Source organism: Pipra filicauda, unplaced genomic scaffold, assembly GCF_003945595.2.
Source record: "Pipra filicauda isolate LSUMZ 115617 unplaced genomic scaffold, ASM394559v2 scaffold19_size4547281_pilon, whole genome shotgun sequence".
Taxonomy (NCBI): Eukaryota; Metazoa; Chordata; class Aves; order Passeriformes; family Pipridae; genus Pipra; species Pipra filicauda.
In genome coordinates, this window is record NW_024104309.1 from 3515250 (window position 1) to 3534878 (window position 19629).

Sequence of the window (19629 nt, forward strand, 5' to 3'; positions counted from 1 at the left end):
ATTCTCCATCTAATTTCCCTCCAGAGTCAGCTGACAGCCAGTTGCTATTTCCCTCCCCTCCTCCTTTGTGTTCCAGGGAGGAAAGTAAGGTGGGAAAGGAGCAGGAGGCTGCAAGCAGACTAATTAAAGAAAGGTGTCCCTACAGAAGACATATCTTGTCATTGGGCTTGGCCTCTGCCTTCAGCAGCATCAGCTGGTGCCACAGCACACACTGTGTCCATGGATCAGCTCATGCTGTGACAAATGTGCAGACCTCACTAAAATCCAAATCTCTCCCTGCTCAAACTTCCCATAGACAAGTCCTTTCGGATACTCTCTCAGGAAATACACGGAAGTGGTTGGGGTACTAAATATTTGTTGTGGGTCCTTTCTCCACCGAGTGTGTCCTGTCAGGAAATCCAGTTGGCTTGATTTACATCTTCTGCTTTAGTCTCTTTTTGGACTATTTCTTACCCTTTTTTAAGTGAGGATGCACTTGACTGTGCTTCCAAGACCACCTTGTCCAGTGTTGGCATCTTCACTTGCTGCAACCAACTGTAAACAAGCCCAACTTCTGGAAATTTGATTATATCTGTTTCCCTGTGCTGGTTCCTCTACACATAGGAATGGATGCCTGAGTTTCAGGTTTATGCAATAAGATTCATTACGGCCAGAAGCAGGCAGCAAAAAACACAGCAACAAAAGAATTTACTGGAAGCTGTGACCCAGAGGTAGAAAGATCCTGTTTTATGAAACACTATTCTCAAGGTAATGTGCTACTTTTACTTAAACAGAAGTTATCTGTTCCTTGGCAAAAGAATAACTTCAGTTGCTGGTTGAGGTTTGTCTTTTGTAATGGAGTTCTAGCTATGCTGTGTATTAGTCTCCAGTTCTTTGAGGATTCATTTCAAATGTATCGGAGGTTGGGCTGGAGAAATCAGCTCATTCAGTGTATTGGAGACCTGAGCTGCTTCCCAGTGAAGCCCAGTGCTTCCCTTTTCTTTCCCTAAAGAAAAAGATAAAAGAGGGAAGTTTGATGAAGTTTATAGGAAGGATGGATAAGATGCAGGCAAAGCTTTTTGTCACTGCCACGATGGCATCTGCTGACCAAACCTCCATGTAACACAAGATGCAAATGTTCTTTTGGAGAGTATTCACTAGATGTGATGCCATCCAATAAATTCTTGAAACACTTGAGCTGGCTGAAAGGTTGGGAAAGGAATTGGGGAGGTGAGATCTTTCATCTTCATATTGCTGTTTCTGCTTCACGTTGCATTGACTTGCAATACATGAAGAGAGAAAGAAATTAAATCAAATTTAGTCCCACAGCTCATGTAAATTATAGGTTCTGTACAGAAATGTCCACCACTGTGAATGCCATATTTAAACTATATACTGACTAAATCATAAGGAGCACCCCATTGTGATATACAGCACATATCAAGGGTCAAGTGTTTAAATAACATTCTGCAGAAATATAACTTTTAAGTTACAGAAAAAAATAATAATCTTATCAGGCCTGAAACTGAAGGAAAATTACTATCATTAACCACCAAGAGACAGTTTCTCCATTGCAGTTAGGAAAAAAAAATAGAGGCTGCCAACCTATAAATTCAGGGGCTCTGGATATTTTCTCCTTCACAGAGACGGCATCCAGCTCTGAACTGCCCAGCCAGAGTAAACACAGAGCCTTCAGCCTTCCCAGGTGACCCTGTCTGTCCTGTGTGGCTCCAAGTCCCTGAGCCAGTACAAACAGTGTTTTCCTTCCCGTTGCAGTCCACCTCTGGATCAGGCAGCCACCAATGGGAATTCTTCGGATACACATCACCGAGCTGCTGTGGGGATATTGCTCGGATCCAGGGACCTCCCCCACACCACTGTTACCTTGTTCTCATCATGTTTCAGAACTTCTACTCCAAAATGCCCAAGAAATATTTTGAGAAAAGGCCCTACTGTCCTCCTTAAAGAGCAAGAATCTCCAAGGCTGCACTTCCTGTTATCTATAGTTTGCTATAAAATTCTCCACTATTTTTCCAGAGCTGGGCACAGTGGAAATGAGCAATAATTAGGAACAGGACAGATGACCTCCTTTTGAACTTAGTGGTTCCTTTAGATTTTGATGAAAACTTCTTATCTTTAACCTTTATCTCTACTTCTTCTCTTGGAGAGGTGCTGAAGTTCTGAGCTTTTTTTTTTTTTTTTTTTTTTTTTTTATTCCTAGTCATTCTTGCTGAGGGAAAAAGTATAAAATTGACTGAGAAAGGAATTTTATTCTGGAGCTTTTAAAGAGGGCAAGGACATTGCAAGCAATGGAGATTAAAAAAAAGAAAATGAAACCATAAAGTAGTACTTGACAGTGTCTCTTCTGCACTTATTGGAATATGCTGCTCAAGCTAAAAGAGAGGGCAAGAGGTAATCTGCTCTGCTATTTGCTTTTAATATGATCATGTTTTTGGCTACCACTACATCTAATGCTGCTTGTATCATTCAAAAACACACCTCATTATCTCCTGGTAAATGTGGAGCTGCTGGAAAACCAATTGTAGTGGGTAGAAAGCCTCTGAGGTTAGGATGTACATGAAATATATACGCTCAAAATATGTTTGTAATCAGTGACAATACTGCCAGCTAATGTATTATTGCACCATTTGTCTTGTTCTTAGTCATAAATATTTTGTTTCTTAAGCTTTAAGGCAGCTCAGCACAGGAGACCGAGTTTTGTGTAACTGCTTTAGCTGTTGCTGCTCTGAGATTTATCTTGGGTGTATTTACTTGTGTGTAGCCTGCAAAAATCAATACATAAAACATGTAAACTTAGTTGGAGAAGAGTGAGTGTCTTTTAAGCTTTTTTCATATGGTAAGTATAGGGCTGATTTGAACAAAGGTGAGGGAGAAATTGGGTTTCACTCTCTAAGCCTTGTTTTCAGGGAATGCAAAGCTCAGTCCAGGTTCAATGCAGCATTCTCAGAGCAATGAACAAAATCAGTCTTTGTTCTTCAGTGAAACTTATCTGTGGAGGAGCTGCACTGCTTCCTGTGAAATACAGCCCTGCAGATGTGCTGTACTCCTCATCCCTCTGCTTTTGCTTCCTTTGGTCAAGGAGTCAAGAATGGACACTTTGTGTGGGGTGAAAATGATGCTGCCTGATTTGCCCTCTGCTGAGCCGGAACCCTGCTCACGAAGGGACAGGACTTCCTGCCAGTTATTCCCGTTTGTTTATTTGTAAAGTTCAGTGGGAGATCCTGCGGTGAAACCAAAGCCTCCCTCCTCCAAACCTCGGGAAAAGAGGCAGCAGGTTCTCGAGCAAGTGCAAACAGCCTGAACTGATGCTGTTAAGGCATAAATGTAGGCAATAAGCAAGCAGAGAGAATGAACGTGGTAGACAATAATTAAATAGTTTAGCTCTAAGAAGCATGTGATCAGAGTTCAGGAGGTAGCTGATCCACTTTAACGAGCAGAAAGTAAGAAAGTGAATTGTAGCAAGTTAAGACTTTAAGTGGTTGGGCTATAAACCAGAATAGAAATTGATTTTCTAATAGTCTTGCATACTCCGAATATCCTTAAGTGCTTTATGTTTTAAATAGAGTAAATGCACAGCAAAATGAATTGCCTATTATGCACCAAAGAGTGCATTTGTTATTAAAGCCTAGATCAAGACAGATTTTACCAGTATCTTTTCTGTAGGGATTTATTTAACATAACATTTATTTTCTAATATGAAATTGTCCAGAAACCAAATCCCTATTCATGGCCCCTGTGTGTTAGGGGCAGTATAAATAGAGTTAATAAGATCTCTGCTCCAAATGATCTGAGGTGTTAGAAGGTAAAAAGCACAGAGGTTGGTGAACACATCTGGCTTTCTCTATTTGTCTCTATATATCTTTGTGTTATATTGTCCCAAGTAAGTGGGATGAATCAAGCATTTTTTGACTTGTAGATTGCCACAGAGGTGGGTGTGGAAATGACCAGAGGACTCCAGTGGGGCAGGGAAAGGGTGTTACAGAATGAAGTGGGAGGAAAAAGAAACCAGAAATACATTGAGAATGCAAAGAGGCCACAGTCGGGGAGCAAGGGAGGTCTGAGCAGAAGCTTGGCTATGTGGATGGATGAGAATACCTATGGGATAAGTTTGCATTGCTGCTGAGTGCAGCTAAGACTGCTGAGCATTGTGTTCTAGACTGGAGAAACTGATGACTGCAGGTCTGAGAAATAATGAAGTGCAGAAAGAGTAGGACAAGAGGATGTACAGAGGGGAGAGGGTGGGACCTGCAACATGTCCCATCCCCAAGGAGGATGGAAACATGCTACTGCTGACAGGGAGATACCAGCAGAGATGTGAGTAGAAAATATGAGAGTACAGACCCGCTGTGGTCCTGTGAAGCGGTCAGAACAATGCAGTCTGATGAGACACTGAAGGGGGACAGGATTTAGTTTTCTTAACTTCTTTGTACTTGGTTTAGTTTAATATAAAAGCAGTTATAGTGATGCATGTTCACAGACTGTGCGAGTGTTTTGCATTGTTTGATACATAATACTTGCCCGTTTTCTCTCATTTTACATTGGTCCAGGCAGCTTTCCCAGTAACAAATTCTTGGCTCATATTTGTGGTGTGACATTTTCGATAAGTATTGTCTGGGTTAATCCACTGTGGAATAATGGTTTGGATTATTCACCGGAGCCCTGGCCTTCCAGCACAAACACAAACAAGCTGTAGTTAATGTTGTTTCCCTTTAGGAAGGTGATCACTGTGTTCTCAGGTGAAGCAATTACAAGAAGGAACTTGATTCTGTGTTTATTTTAAAGACAAAATGAGGTTCTCTAGGCAAAATACTATCCCTTCCTGATTGAGGGTATATATGTGCATTATATACACTCCCTACATTTCTGCAAAGACCAAGTTCTCTTGCTCCTTAGTCTTTCTGCCTCATTTGGAACATATTCAGCTACTGGAGGTTTAGAAGGCTGACTCAGGATGAGGTTTATCTAAACTAGTGGAAAAAACATGAATGTGTGCCTGCACATTTACATATGACAGCAAATACAGAGCTACTTAGCTGAGCATTAGGCTCATAGTTGTTATATTGCAAGAAGTCTGGGAATTCTGAAATGGGAATGTTGCTATACAGATTTTGACCCAGAGGCTCAACAGAAAGCTGATGGAGAAGGCCTTGGATTCTCTATTTTACCTCCTGGGGTAACCCATATTCTTAGCCCCGTGTTTCCTTCTTAGCAATAGCTTTCTAGTCTTCCTGAAATACAAGTTATTCTCGATAAGCTGAGCCTGTGTGCAAAGTTTAGGACTTGAAATATGCTCTAACCCACTACATGGAGCTGTTTGTCTGCATTATCTCATGCAAACAAGAGAACTTATTTCTTCTACTTCTTATTGATCTCAGTAGTTGAAGGAAGAAACACCTGATTTATTAGTCATTGGTCCCCCTTCCTGAGGACTCAGCACGTGAAATAAATTGAATGGGGTTAAGAATGTACTTGGACCCAGACACAATTGTTTGTGTGTCTTGTCTTTACAACAAGAAAAAAACTAAGAAGTAAATTCGAAGTGTCATTTACTGTCATGCTATAAATAAACACAATGCTGCACAGATAAGAGAATACCACATTTTCCATCCTGGAAAGAGCTTACTAGCCATTAGGTGCAGGATAAGGTATAGAACCACAGATTTAGGAAGGAAAAGTAAAGACAGATAAGTGCTGAGGAACAGAGAGAAAAAGCAATCTGTGATAGTGATGTCTGGGTTTTCCATCCTGACATGAAACTATTCCCTCTAGAAACATGAGAAAGCATCAGTATTATTTGGCAAGGTGCTGTGCATCATTCCATCTGACTTTGAAAAGCACTCTCAAGGAATGGGAAGATGACTAGAGCTGATCTGATGGAGTTTCTTCCACAATGGGAGAGCCAGTGGCATCTCTGGGTGCTGTTTCTCTCCACGAAGCCTCTGGCAGCAGTTAGGTGCCAGGATGTAGGATGGGGAAGGACTAGAGCACCCTGAATTCAGCTTATCACATGGACTGATGTACGTCTATGGAACCAGTTACTACAAGGAAAGACTTGCTCCTTCAACATCTCAGAAATCACAGAAGTCTAACACACTATTTCAGTGTTTTTCCTTCTTTTTTTCTTTCTATTTTGTTTCACACAGCAGTCAAACCAACTCACTCTGTCTGGGCGGTCTGCAGCCCAGGAGATAAGAGAGCAAACACCTCCCATAGTGACGGGGACTCGTTCCAACCATTTGTTTTGAGTGGAATGGTAGATCTTGGAAAACATGTTTTCCATTCATAAAAAGAAAAAGAAAAAAAGCTACTCTCAATACTTGCTAATGCCATCCTCTGGAGGCTTAAGGGCCATGTGTCTCACACCCTTACTTTGTAGGTCTTGCTTTTATAGACTTTGTTTTTCACTCCCAGAGATTTATTGTCCCAGTGAAGAAACAGTCTGGATATGCCTTGGCAGTGGAAATGTAGCCATCTATTTGCTAAGAACAAGCTTGTGGTTTACCAGAATATTTCTGTTTCCTTCTGAGGTTTCCAGCTAATGAAGGGGAATTTATCCAATACATTTATTGACATTAAAGTAAGAGTTGCAGTCCATAAATAATCCCATTGTTGTTTTAGTTTGCAGTTTAAAACATTTTGTCAGCAGCATTGTCATCTACTGTGACTCAGCTTGTGTTTGTGCTCACAATATCAGAGCTGGTAATGCAGACACACATTCCAGCTGTTCCCACCAAGTAGGCTGCAGAGTACATTTTGAAATCATTCCTGAGCTTTTCAGAACTGAGAACATCTGATCCTGAGCATGGAGACGAGTCCACAGTTATTTGTTAAGTGATGTCTGTGAAGATAAAAGCACAGCCCCCAGACTGATTTCTGGGTTCGTGCAAACTCCTGCCAGCACAGAGCTGCAAGAAATCTTGTGAGGAACAGGTAATGTGGCAGCAAAAGGGCCACCTCCTGTTTTACCCACTCCCAGAAGCTCCCAGGAACATTCCTGGCCCTGACCCCCCCTCCAAATGAGTTGTAAGCCCTGCAAAGGAGTCCTAATAGGCAGATAGTGTCATCTTCTTGATGGTGGATCCCTGTGTTAGGAAAAGACGACAGTGCATGAAGGTACCCTCTGCAATCCCTGCATCCTTATATTTCCTAGAATGCTGACCAGTTCTTTCCTGTCTGTCAACCAGAGTTATCCTTTGCAAAAGCAAATCCTTTAACTTGAGGAACATGTCAGGTCTACGGAATTGAGGCAATAAATAACTACATTTGTAATATTGTCTTATTTTAATGGAAATGTCCAGTGGGTACAAGAAAAAATATCAAAGAACTTCTACATAACCTCCTCTTTGATTTTCAAAAACTTGAAGTAATTGATTTTCATAAATTCTAAATTCATGACAAATTTTCAACCTGATTAGCTGAAACTTTTCTGCCCTTCCTGGTGGGTTGTTTTTTTTAATCAGCTAAGACTCCTACAGATTTTTAAAACCTGTTTTGAAAAATAAAATGAGCCACAGAAAAAGAGACAAGTGCTACAGACTTCATCTCCACAGTTCCTTTCTCTGTATGATCAGTTAACTGGAGGGAAAAAAAGAAAAAAAAGGATGTTTAGAGTGATGTGTTTTGAATAAACTACATTTAGAGATTTCTCTTCCATAGGGTGATGTCCAGTGCCATAGACTACACAAGAGTGTAACTATATAGTCACAAAAGTGTTATCTTGCTATTAAATATTAAACAATCCAGAATTATTTCAATGGCTTATGCCTGACTTACTTGTAAAATTTGCTTACAGCAGCTCAACCTTGCCAAAGCACTTCTCCAGGTATTTAGCTGAGGTGCTCAGCCTGCTGGGCACCACTCAGCTGCATTAGCAGGAGGACAAGTTTGACACTCAAGAGGTGAAGCAAAGAAATAGGCAGGTATTTAAATACAAATACAAACCAGCAAACAGGAGTGGGTTTAATATTAGTAGCATTTTAATCTTGTTCTCTAAACAAAAGAGGATTTACTTATTCATGGCTCTAGAATTACAAATTAATGTGTGGAACTGGAGTTAGTACTGAGAGCACTGGAAATTCCTATGATTCAGTGTATTTATTGTTTTAATTGTTCATATTTCCTTTGCTTTGAGGGATTTGGTCTCTGAGATTAATATGATGGTCACTGCCACATATGTCTTGGATTCCTTATTCCTCAAGAATAGCCCTGAGCAGGGAGCATTCCAGAAGTCTCTCATTAGGAAGGAGCAGTCACAGTCTTTTATGTAGCTGTAGATGATAAAAGGCACTGATTTAGCACTACTGCCTGAAAGTCCACCAACACTGCTGGACTCGGTAGGTCCTATGCAAGAAAGCCATTTCCAGGGAGACTTGGAGACTTGTCTGTCCCTCCTGATTCATAGTAAAAAAATAGTAAAATTTTTTTTCCACTATGAACCACTTGCAGCAAATCCTTATCAGGAACTGGACAAATAAGTAAAAATATTAAAGGATAGATTGACAAACTAGTTTCCTACTCCGTGTAAGACTGCAGTCTTTGAATCCAAAAATAGTTTTGAGTCTAGCGGTGTTACCTACAAGCTCAAATGGGGATGTGAGACTTGCCTATGCCTGTACAAATAGTCTACCTGGCTCATGTACTCAGTAAGCACCAGTACTCAGCAGCCTGTGTCTGATGGAACTAATGACAGAACTCTGCAGGGCTTCTGGATTTTCACCTGCTGGATTCTCTCTCTTCCCATTCCCTGGAGACCTCAAACACAGAAACTGTCTGGAGCAATCACCCAGTTCCCACTTGTGGTCTTTGAATTCTTCTGCACACCTCTTCCTTCCTGACCTCTCTCTTCCTACCTGTAGGAGCTGACCTGTAGTGATAGGAAAAGGAGTAATGGGTATGAATTGAAAGAGAGGAAATTTAGGTTAGGTATTAGGAAGAAATACTTTACTTTGAGGGTGGTGACATACTGGCACAGGTTGCCCAGGGAGGCTGTAGATGCCCCAATCCTGGCAACATTCAAGACCAGGTTGGAAAAGGTCTTGAGCAACCTGATCTGGTGGTAGGTGTCCCTGCTCATGGCAGTGAGTTTAGGAACAGAATCTTTAAAGTCCCAACCAATCCTTAATAATCTATGATTCTGTGATTCTACCTATTCTGGATTTTCTTTTATGATAGCATTACTTCTGAAAGAATAAATTATTTGGGCTTGGGACAGTGACTCATTATGGTGATGTTCAGCAATTGTGTCCTCCCTAAGCAAAGACTTAAATATTGACTCACCTCTGGTATGTCAGAGATCTGTTTCATGATGATAATTTACTTCCCTAATTATCTGCAATTGATTTGCATAAGAGTCATACTGAGATTATTATATGACACGAAAACTGTCAAAAATTGTCAATTTAAACAAGTTTTTATATCAGCCAATATTAAACAACTCAAAACGATGTAGAATTCAATAGGAAAACAAAAATTGTGTCCTCCTGAATAAGACACTCCAATTGGCTGGCATACAGAACGAGTTCATCTTATATATGCCAATTTACAAATATGTCCAATAATAGTAGAGGGAGCAACTGTTCCACAGCTCTGCCAGACAGACACAGTGACAGTAGCCACATCATTAATCTCATGGTATATTAGAAATAAAGTCACCAGAATGGAATGGTGTCAAAGGATAAATGTTTCCCCCTTTGAAAATAAACTTCTCAGTTTCACTTCATTGTGTTGTCTTTTTTTTTCCCCTTTCCACCCGCCCTCCTATAAATCCTTTGGTTTCACCTGGCATTTAGGTAACAGTAGGAGACCAATATCCTGTGTCAGAGCTCATTCTACAGTTATCAGTTTAGCATACCCTTAAATCCCCACGATTGCTGTGCCAAGACCAATCCTTCCTCTGCGAGGTTAAACATATGCATTACATATTGAAACAATGTAAGTAGCATGTAATTAGCACTGTTTATGCATTCGCACTTTAAATTATACTTCTAAACCTATGATGTTTTTGAAGGCACTTCATGTTAGAGAGACTTAAATGAGCATTCATCTTGTCATTTTTAACTTTATTCATAAATAACCCTCTAAATATATTTGAATGGTTTATTACATTAGAGCCCATGAACCGATGTACACATTCTTCCCTTAGAGAATATAGTTCTTAATAGAACATCCTTTAAAATTATAAAACCCGTGAACATGGCAATTGAATTCACAAACACTGTCATCGACAACTTTGACAAAAGATGTTTGAAGGGGGGGAGTGTTGGGGGACCTTTTTCCTGTCCTTTTTTCTTTTTTTTTCCCCCTTCTCTTTTTTTCCCCTTTTTTTAAAGCCTTGTTCCATAAGGATTATAGCTCCCCCGCTGTTTGGAAAAGATAATTTCACTTGTAACACTAATAACTTGAGCAGGGAGAAGGCTGGCTGGGTGAATGGAATGCACTTCACTGCACATCTTGGCTTCGCTAGAAATCGGAAACAGATGGTCCTTGCGGCTGGCTTCCCACTCGGGCCCGCTCAGTGCCAGCCTGTGGTCGTTGGCTGGTTGCTGCTGGCACTGTGTGACTTGAACATAGTAGGACAGTGGCAAAAGAAATCAAATCTTTTTCATTGAGCAGCAAACTGTAATGAAATTTGACAGATCTGACATTCTATACCCAACATCTAGTTAGAATATATTAACCTTTTAGTTTTCTTGAGCTCCTTTCCTACTAGTTATGAATCTCCTTATTAGAGGTTTGTAGTGGCTCTGGAGATGGCAGGAAAGCAATATCTTCTGGATGCCCTCTAATGTTGGAGCCCAAATATATACTTCAAATAGTAAATACGTATTTCAAATAGTAAGGGAAATGTGGGGTTCTAACTCCTCCTAAATTCTTATGCAAAAAAACCTGCTAGTAATAGAAATATTGGTTAGATATTTTTGTTAATATTTCATACCAGGAAGAAAAAAAATAGTAATAATAAGGTGATATTCCACCCCTGTGTGCTCAGTGTTTTCTGGGTATATCCTGTATCCCCACCCCAACGGGCAGTGATACCTTTAATCCAGCTGCATCCAAATAGAGTTTGTAATTTTGATAAATGCTTTTATTTATAATTCTGTGAATTTGCATTTACTTAGATGGTATAGATTAGTCCAGGGCAGGATTCCTCTCTTATATCTAAAGATTTCTTCCAATATATGCTTGATATTAGCTTTTTCCAGATTAGTCCCTGTTCAGTCCTTCTCGAGGTCATGTTGCCTCACATGGGCCTTGAGCCAGCCAAACACATGCTCCTGGGAGACAGGGACCTCTTTCAGGTGAAGAGCATGTTGAAATGTTGTACTGAGTTATGGTCACAGATTAGGAAAGAGTGGGTTATATTTAGACTTAAAAATAAATCTGGTTTATGTTCCTTTACATTTTGGATTGATAGAGAAGAATTTTTACTTATTTTTTAAAAATGTTTGTATGTGTCATTCCTTTTCCTTCTCTCCTTTCATCTGTTCCTCCTGTTTCTTTCAGACATGAAGTCACAGCACTGTCTGTGATGTCAGTGTGTTTCCATATTGACAGACCGTTCTGTCAGAAACAAGATCTTGATGCTTGTTTCAGATGAGGCAAAAGGGGAATACAGATGGTAGGAAGAAAATCAGAGGAGTGAGAAGGGAGTGGGGAGAAACACACACAACAGAGCTACAGGGGGAAATGCAGAGTCCAAAAACAACTTTTCCTGCAGAGGGGAAAGAACTATTTTCCCTGGGTTCAGGAAAATCATCTGAAATATATGTGTAACGTTGAGCAACCAGTAGAAGCTTTACCATTGCGCTTGTTTTGGCTCGGGAGTCCTTGAAGGTGCAGCAGCCGTGGTCACATGCTGCTTCTCTCCTTGTTTACGCCTTCAGCAACAGCAGATCCTCTTGATTGAAACCAGGATTATAGGATTTCCAAAAGCTAGAACACACTCGTTGTCAGCAACTTTGCATCAGTTCAGAGGCTGTCCAAAAATCAACTACCGGCTCTCACGTGGCACTTGAACTAATTGTCACTGTTCAAGATAAGGAAATCCTCTTTGTAGCTCATCTAAGTTCAGGCTTCCCAAGGAAAATGCCTTCCAGATTAGGAACAGATCTAAAATCACACTGGTGCAATCGGCTGAAAAGGTTCTGAGCAATTGCAACTGGAGAAAAAGGGGGAGGCAAAGGTGATAAAGAGAGGGTTAATGAACAATGGGTGCTGTGCAATTAATAGATAATCTAGTAATGAGGACTAAGATCTTAAAGATGTGTCTGGTGCTGGGAGCTGCACACAGTTCTACCACGTTTCTTTTACCAATGTGAATAGCAGAAGCCAACATTTGGAGAAACCACCCGCTATGCCAACATTTCTAATGCTCTCATGCATTCGGTTTCCAGTAGACTGTAAAATGCCAGCTTGATACAGTCATCTGAATTAATATACTTTATTAGCCTTTTTTAGCATTCGTTCCTGGTTCCATACACAGTATCCCCATCCAAGTGTGCTGCTGAGGGGAGGTAGAGGGGCCCACTCGCACTGTTTGAACTGTTGCAGGTAACTCTGCTCAACAATTAAGCCAATTATTTTTGGGTAGTTGGCCACTTCTCCAGCAGGAAGTCAGAAAGAAACTGGCAAGTACTTCAATCCATTGCTTGAGGCCTGAAGCTGTCAGAAAACAAATCTCTTCTCCTGTAGCCCACAACCATACACACCTAACTTATTTCCAACGTGAAATATCACTCCTGTATTGCAAGCATTTTTATTTTGCAGCTGTGTCTGCACAAATGTCGATGATGCACGAAGGCTTTTCCTTTCTTCAGAACAGATCTGATTTAGAAGCAAACATCTTTGTGGCTTATTAGTCTTTGGAAGGCATCGTTTTGTCCCAGTACTATTCACAGGGAGTGCTGTGCAGAATGCTGATTGACAAGAGTTAAATTCAAAACATGTAGCCATTTTCTGGTGTGTGGTTTTTTTCCTGATTGAAGGAAAACTACTTAGATGTTTGTTTCCAAAACGGCATCTGTCAGCAATCAAAGGGGAAAAATTGCATAAAACAAATGCAATTGTTTGGAGTAGCATTTCCTGGATCATGTTAAATGCTTGATTTGCTCCCCATTATGCTCACCAAATAATTTTATTTTCCACAATAATTGCAATATTTAACATGTTGTATTTAATCTTGTTTTAATGCTATTAACAACAGCCGCTTATAAAAGGAGTAATTGCTCTACGGGTAAGAACCCACCATCCCCAGCATCAGAAAGAACAATGGCAACGTTAACTGCACCTAATTGTTCTGAATTTAAAATGCTGTTAACCAACAGCACTCCTCGTTTCTTTGCACATAACCACTGTCAGGAAGGAAATGGTTTCATGCTTCTGTCATTCATAATCTGAAAAGTGTATGATGTAAAGAAATATTTAGTTGGTGTGTTTATAATTAATATTGGGAGGTAGAGTCGCATATTGTTATAGGAAGAAGTGTTTAATAGAGCAGTGCAGAGAAAGTTTGTCAGGAGCTCTATAACTACACCAGGTGCTGAAAGCCCATATAGAATAGAGATTTATCAGAACTTGTCTGGAATGATGTGCAGCACAACTGGGTATGAAATACTAAATAAATAATAAGCCGGGTGGGTATGTTGATGGGTTTGAGAGGTAGGAGCAGGAGAGCAGCATAAAATTGAATCTGACACTGATTCAAGGGCTGATTGCTACTGAGCATTTTGCTTTATATTTTGTGGGATTATTTGGAGGGAAGTTTTTTTCAATAAGCAGCGATGCACTGAAAGGACAGGTAACAAACCTGCAGTAACAGAAGATGACGAACGCTTTGCCTGGCCAGAGCAAAGACAGTTCCTGGCACAGTGTCCATCTTTTTTTTCCTGGACTCGAAATAAAACTTAACACTTCCCATGCTAGTCAGACCCTTTCCTGTAAACTGCAATGAGATTATACCTGCTACCTGAAGTTTAAAGTGCAAACTGGTATGCTGAGTAGTTGCAGAGATCATTCATTAATGTATTTTTCATGTAGTCCAAACAGATTGAAAGGCTGGGGAAAATAAACCCAAACTCCTAGTCCCTACATGTTACATTAGCAGTTTGTACCTACCCTAAATCATTTGCTTATCATCTCGCACATCACGGAAATGTGAAGGTATTATTGAAGCTCAATGAAAGTTAGTCCTGTCCTGCACTGAATGGCAGTTCTGTAATCTGTGCAGCCCAGAATGATCATTTTGCTGTAGCCAAATAGTTAAACAACAGTTAGTACACAAAACATCCAAGGAAGAATTGTATGCCCACGAGCTCCCTTTTTTGATACCAACAGAAAAGGATATTGTTTAAAATCAAGTGGATGGTTTTAATACATTTTCCTCTTGCATCCAAATCACAAAAAGATTTGCAGAGTGTAGCTGTTTCTGAGTGAGCAAGTTGTATTAGCCATAGCTCCACAGCCCTAAGAAATATTCCTGGCAAGAGTCCGTTTGCCAGTTCAGAAGTTCATTTTTCCGAGCACTTGAGGAAAGGCACAACTGTATAGGCTGGAGTGCCCTGTCAGTGAGGGGTGGTAGTCACAGCCCAGCAACCGTCACTCCGTGTGACACAGCAGGGTGATTTAAATGGAAAGCATTCACTGTCTGCTTAATAGTCAGCTGTCATAAAAGTAATGCTTCTGTTGGGCTTACAGTGCTCCAGAAGAAGTGGAAAATTGGGAAAAATCTATTATTATCTTTGACTTTGCTATCCAGGAAATGGATTTTAATATTAGACAGCAGAATTTCATAACTTTTCAAAATTTTTTGTTTTGGAGTTGTCTTTTCCCAAGTTGTCTGTCAATTCCTCATGTAAATTTTGAGTGTTGCAGAGAAGTTTTGCATGAGGAAAAAACAAACCTCTGTGAGTTTGGTGGTTGTCACCCGATGGTATTAGAAAGTGTAACATTAAAAACCAGATTTAAAAAATATGGTAGCAAAATTATATTAAGAAAAATGTATATATAAAAAGGGAATTCTTCAGTTCTTAGGCAGCACTTTGAACTTTCATATGAAAAGTCATTCATTTATACAATATGATCTGATATCTAAAATCAAGAAGGAACAAAGATCTAAAACTTTAACATCTCAAAAAAATGGAAGAGCATTTGATTCCTTCAGAAAGCATCTGTCACTGGGTTGAGAAATTAACTGGAGCAGTTTATACTTTTGTTGTGCCTTTCACTGCTTAAATGATTATACACACAATTATGAAATAAAGAAAGAAAGACGCTATCTTTTTCTTTTTTTTCTCAGTCTTTTTTTTCCCCTCCCGGTCACGTACATGAGAAAAGTAGCTGCGATAAACAGATAGTGAATCAGACTGAAAGTCTTTAAAAAAAAAAACAAAAAAAACCCACCCAAAACATTGCATGATAGTCTCTAAGCAGTTCCATCTGTCAAGCAGAAATTTTAGGCTAATAGCCTGTGGCGATCTCCCTCCACAGTCCACTACCTGCCTTTGTCCTATTAAATCTCTTTATTCTTCTTAAAAAAGAAAAAGAGGAAAGGAAAGAAAAACCTTGCAGACCAAAATCATCTGAGTGATGAAGCCCTAATTTTGACCGCCTCTCTTTGATGTTGAGCAGTGGGTTCTTATTTAAAAAAAAAAAGAGTGAGTGAGAGAGGGGGAGAGAGAGGGAGAGAGAGAGAGAGGAGAAGACAGTGCTAGGAGCAGATGACTTTTCATCTCCACTTCACCTTGCCACTGGGTCTGTGAGAGATTGGTTCATTGTCAAGGAGATTTTTTTTTTTTTACCCATGATTCCATATGGTATGGACCGGGCTACATGTTGCCCAACATGCCAGTGCAAATGTTTTCTCAATTAGGTGTCTTATCTCCCGTGAGTTAGCATCAGATGAAGCTTGCTGACAGCATAATGGCAGGGAAAACCTCCGACGGCTCCATCAAATGGCAGCTCTGCTACGACATCTCGGCCAGAACTTGGTGGATGGTGAGTTGGCAGCAGGGCTGCTTTTTTTTTTCTCCCTTTTCTACTTTCCCTCCCTCTTTGACAAAATGTCCCAGACCTCACATTTATCAAATTAACATTTGATTTTTTTCACACTCTTCAGTAGAGCAGCCTCACACTTGCCCCACTTGTGTGCTTTCCCCTGTGTAACAGGAGATCGTTAATGTGCACTACAGTTTCCAGAGGGAAGCTTTTTCAATTCTCCTTAAGGGAAAAAAAAAAAAAAGTGTGCAAAGAAGTAGTTTGAAAAAGCCTTGTTGTGCAGAGTAACTTGTCTCAGTCGGCTGCCTAGCGCTCAGTTTGTTTTACTTTATCTGCTGCTTTCCAGCGTCCGTGTGCGCGTGCATTTTTTACCATGCAATATTTTGTAAAGAGGGGAGGTGGAAAGTTCAGTCCGTTACCCAGCGAGTCGCTCACTGTAAAAGCCTGGGACGGTGCAGTCGTGGCGTGGTGTAAAATCATCACGTGTGAGAGGAGCGCGGTTTGCGAGGTGCTGCCTTTCAGCCGAGACCCCGATCTAACTTTTCCCTCCGCTTGTTTGCGTTAGAACAGGTTCCCGGGCTGTGCTGACCTGGAGCCATGTGTTACAGATCCCACATAGTCTGGCTCTAGCTGCTTTTGGGCGCAATTAAAGTTTCAATAAAGTCCCAACGTGCTCCGTAGAACGAGTTAACTAGCATGTCATGGTCAGCCGGGCCAGACAACCTTTGACATCTTGAATCTATAAGAGGTATAGTGAGTTAGGAGGATGCACAATAGCCCATTGTAGCAGAAGATGCAAGTCCTGTTGCGAGGAAGAGAGTCCTCAAATCATTACTGCCCTCGTTAGCGTGTTGTCCGTTAGGGATTAATTCGTTAGCAGCGCATTTTTAGTTTTCTGTAATTATTATTCTTGTGGCAAGCGTGAATTCTTCCAGTGAGAGGAAAAGTTTGCTGCCAGGACAATGAATGTATTATCCGCTCCTAACTGGACCGTGAACCTCAGCTCATTTCACATAGATATCAGTTAAAAAAGAACTGGCGAGTGGAATTACAAAACAAGGCATGATCACTTTCATTGTATGATACGCTGAAACAAGTCGGGGGCTTTCCCTCCCCCTCGCCGCCCCGGACCAATTTTGGTATCATTTGGAAAGTTTAAGACCTCAGAGGACTTGAAAGACTTTTAAAAGTGAGATCCGGAAGGTTTTTATTCTGCAGCTTGGTGGTGGCCATTGTGTATATCATGTGGCTTGTATTTAAAGGTGTTTGGGCTCGGGGTTTTCCGTTTTGTTTTGTCTAAACTCTTAATTTTTTAAGCGTCTCCTAGAGGTTTGCCAGCGGTTGCCAGTGAAATGTAACATGCAGTGTTTGGTTAATGGGAATAGGGAAGGGTAACCGCTTTACTTATAGTACTGATTTTCCAATTAGACTTTCTGCCAGGAGAAGTTGGAGGGGGAAGGGGTATTTGCATGCACATAAACTGTTGATTATTCATGTGACTTTTTTTTTTTTTTAGCTTGTTAAACCTCTGTAAATAAGGCTATTGATTTTTACTTATCGTTTTCAAAGCAAAGTTTTTCAAGTACCTGTTTTAGCCACAAAGATTTATATCATGCTGTGATTTTGCCTTATTCTAAGCCATTTGTATATTTTATTACCACTCCTCTTTTATTGTGTATCGGCTGCTTTTATGAAGAGGTATGTCCGTGTTTATTATTTAATAAGTATCCTCAAATGTTACTAGGCAGTTATTATCCCTCTGTAGAAAGTGTCCGAGGAAGTTTCATTTCAGTCACATCTATTTCACAGATGTTTTAGTACTGTGAATATAATATGCAAAAATCCTGGAAACATTTAGTAATGCACTTGCCTAAAAATAAACAGTTTTATAACCACACATGCTGTTGTTTAGATTAAACATTGCAGAAAGTTCTCCTTAAACTTGAACGTCACACCATTTATTTTCTAACAGAAAAAAAAAATCACTAAAATAGCCTCTTTTTGTTCAAGTTGTGCTAGATGAAAGAGATGTTATTTTTAGCTGAAATGAATAATTCAAGATCTTTACAATAGATGTGTTAATTGCAAATAATTTTCATACAAAGTTTCAATTATTGATGGAGTAATAAGCAGGCTTTCATACACTGCTAATCTAAAACGTACAACAAAAAGTAGATATATTTTTTCTTACCCCCAAACCTCATCCCATTTGCCACATTCTTTTAATCAAAAGTAAGCTAGAGAGCAGATTTTAATGTTTTAAAGACAAATAAAGCTTTGAAAATTACCTCATGCATCGTCTGGCTGCACAAAATCTCAGCTGCACAGTGCTAAACTTCGGTTTGGTACTGCCAGCATACAAAGAGATGAGTGAATACCCCTTGCACCCATATGGACTCAGCTGCCAGCACTGGGATATGCAATTTTGCTTTTTAATGAATCGTAAACAATTTGTGTGTCAAGCGAGGGAGTTTGTTTTCTTTCTGGAGCAGGTTCTAAATCCATTTGAAGCTATAGCTGTGTACTGTACTGGAGTATTATGCCCAAATTTAAATGTTCTGTGTCATTTGGATGAAAGGACCTGTTATAATGAAAGAAACGGCTTTATAAAAGGCTGAGAGTAGTAATCTCTCTCTCTTTCTTTCTTTCTTTCTTTCCCTCTCTCTGTCTCTCAACCTCACACTCTCCCTCTTTCACCCCAGTGTATAGCATGTTTATAGCCAGCCCTGGAGATAATGGAGATTGGTTGATTGCATGATTAGTAAAATGAATGGATTTTAGCATTGGGCAAAGCAGCTTGCAATTCTGAAAGGTGGCTTTAAAATGCAGAGTTCTAATTTTGACCTTATTTTCTTTCATAGATAATCTTTATTAATGCTCCTTTAATTCGTTTTTCCTCATCACAGCTAGTTTTTCTCTCCCGCCATCTGATGGAATGGCTAATGTATTTTATCTTACTTGCCAAAATAGCAAGAGGTCAAAGTAAAAGAAAAACATTATTTTTCTTTCTTGTAGACAGTTGTAAATGTTTCAAACATTTCAGCAGAACGCACAGGATTTGTACATTTCAGCAATAATTGCTTTTGTCACCACTGTTTAAGGCAATCTTACACCTAATCTACTTTTTTATGCTTTAATCAAGTAAATGTAGAAACAGTATTATTTTGGCTATGTTGTAATGTGACATTTTAGCATAAAATTTCTCCCAAATGCTGTAAATTTGCGTATAAATAAATTATATTTAATTTTTAAATAAAGATATAATAGTAAATAATTTAACTGCTATAGCAGTCTGAAGATACGAGATGAATTTGTCGGAAAAATGATCATTATTTTGTTATCATTGGCACTTTAAATTTAAATTTGCTGCCGTCATAGAGACACTAAAGGGTTAGTCATAGAAAAGTTTCAGTACTGTCTTGCATTTGTAACAAATATGTGCAGCTGTGCTACTTTTATAAACATTTATTTCAAGCTGATTATTTTTTTAAAATTATTTGCTCTAGCAAAGCCAGTATGATGTGACTATAATATGTTTAATAAGGGATTGTCTGCAAAATTCCTTTGCATGGGGTTATTGAAATACATGCGCAGCAAAGGTACATACTGGAGGAAAATTCTCCATGACAATACAAAACT

The 19629-nt window shown here is 39.7% G+C and overlaps 1 protein-coding gene and 1 long non-coding RNA gene across 2 annotated transcripts in view; one reads left to right on the top strand and one right to left on the bottom strand.

Annotated features, from left to right (window-relative positions):
• NFIA (nuclear factor I A) overlaps positions 1 to 19629 on the top strand; it is a 406215-nt gene that overhangs the window by 44331 nt on the left and 342255 nt on the right. Inside the window, exon 4 of the mRNA XM_039380564.1 lies at positions 15866 to 15990. Coding sequence (XP_039236498.1) covers positions 15895 to 15990 — 96 coding nt within the window. The 5' untranslated portion in view covers positions 15866 to 15894. The remainder of the gene's footprint in view (positions 1 to 15865; positions 15991 to 19629) is intronic.
• On the bottom strand, positions 10042 to 18487 carry LOC120323115. Its single transcript, XR_005563280.1, has 2 exons — positions 18279 to 18487; positions 10042 to 16729 (listed from the first exon to the last, which is right to left on the bottom strand). It is a non-coding gene; the product is annotated as an uncharacterized LOC120323115 (long non-coding RNA).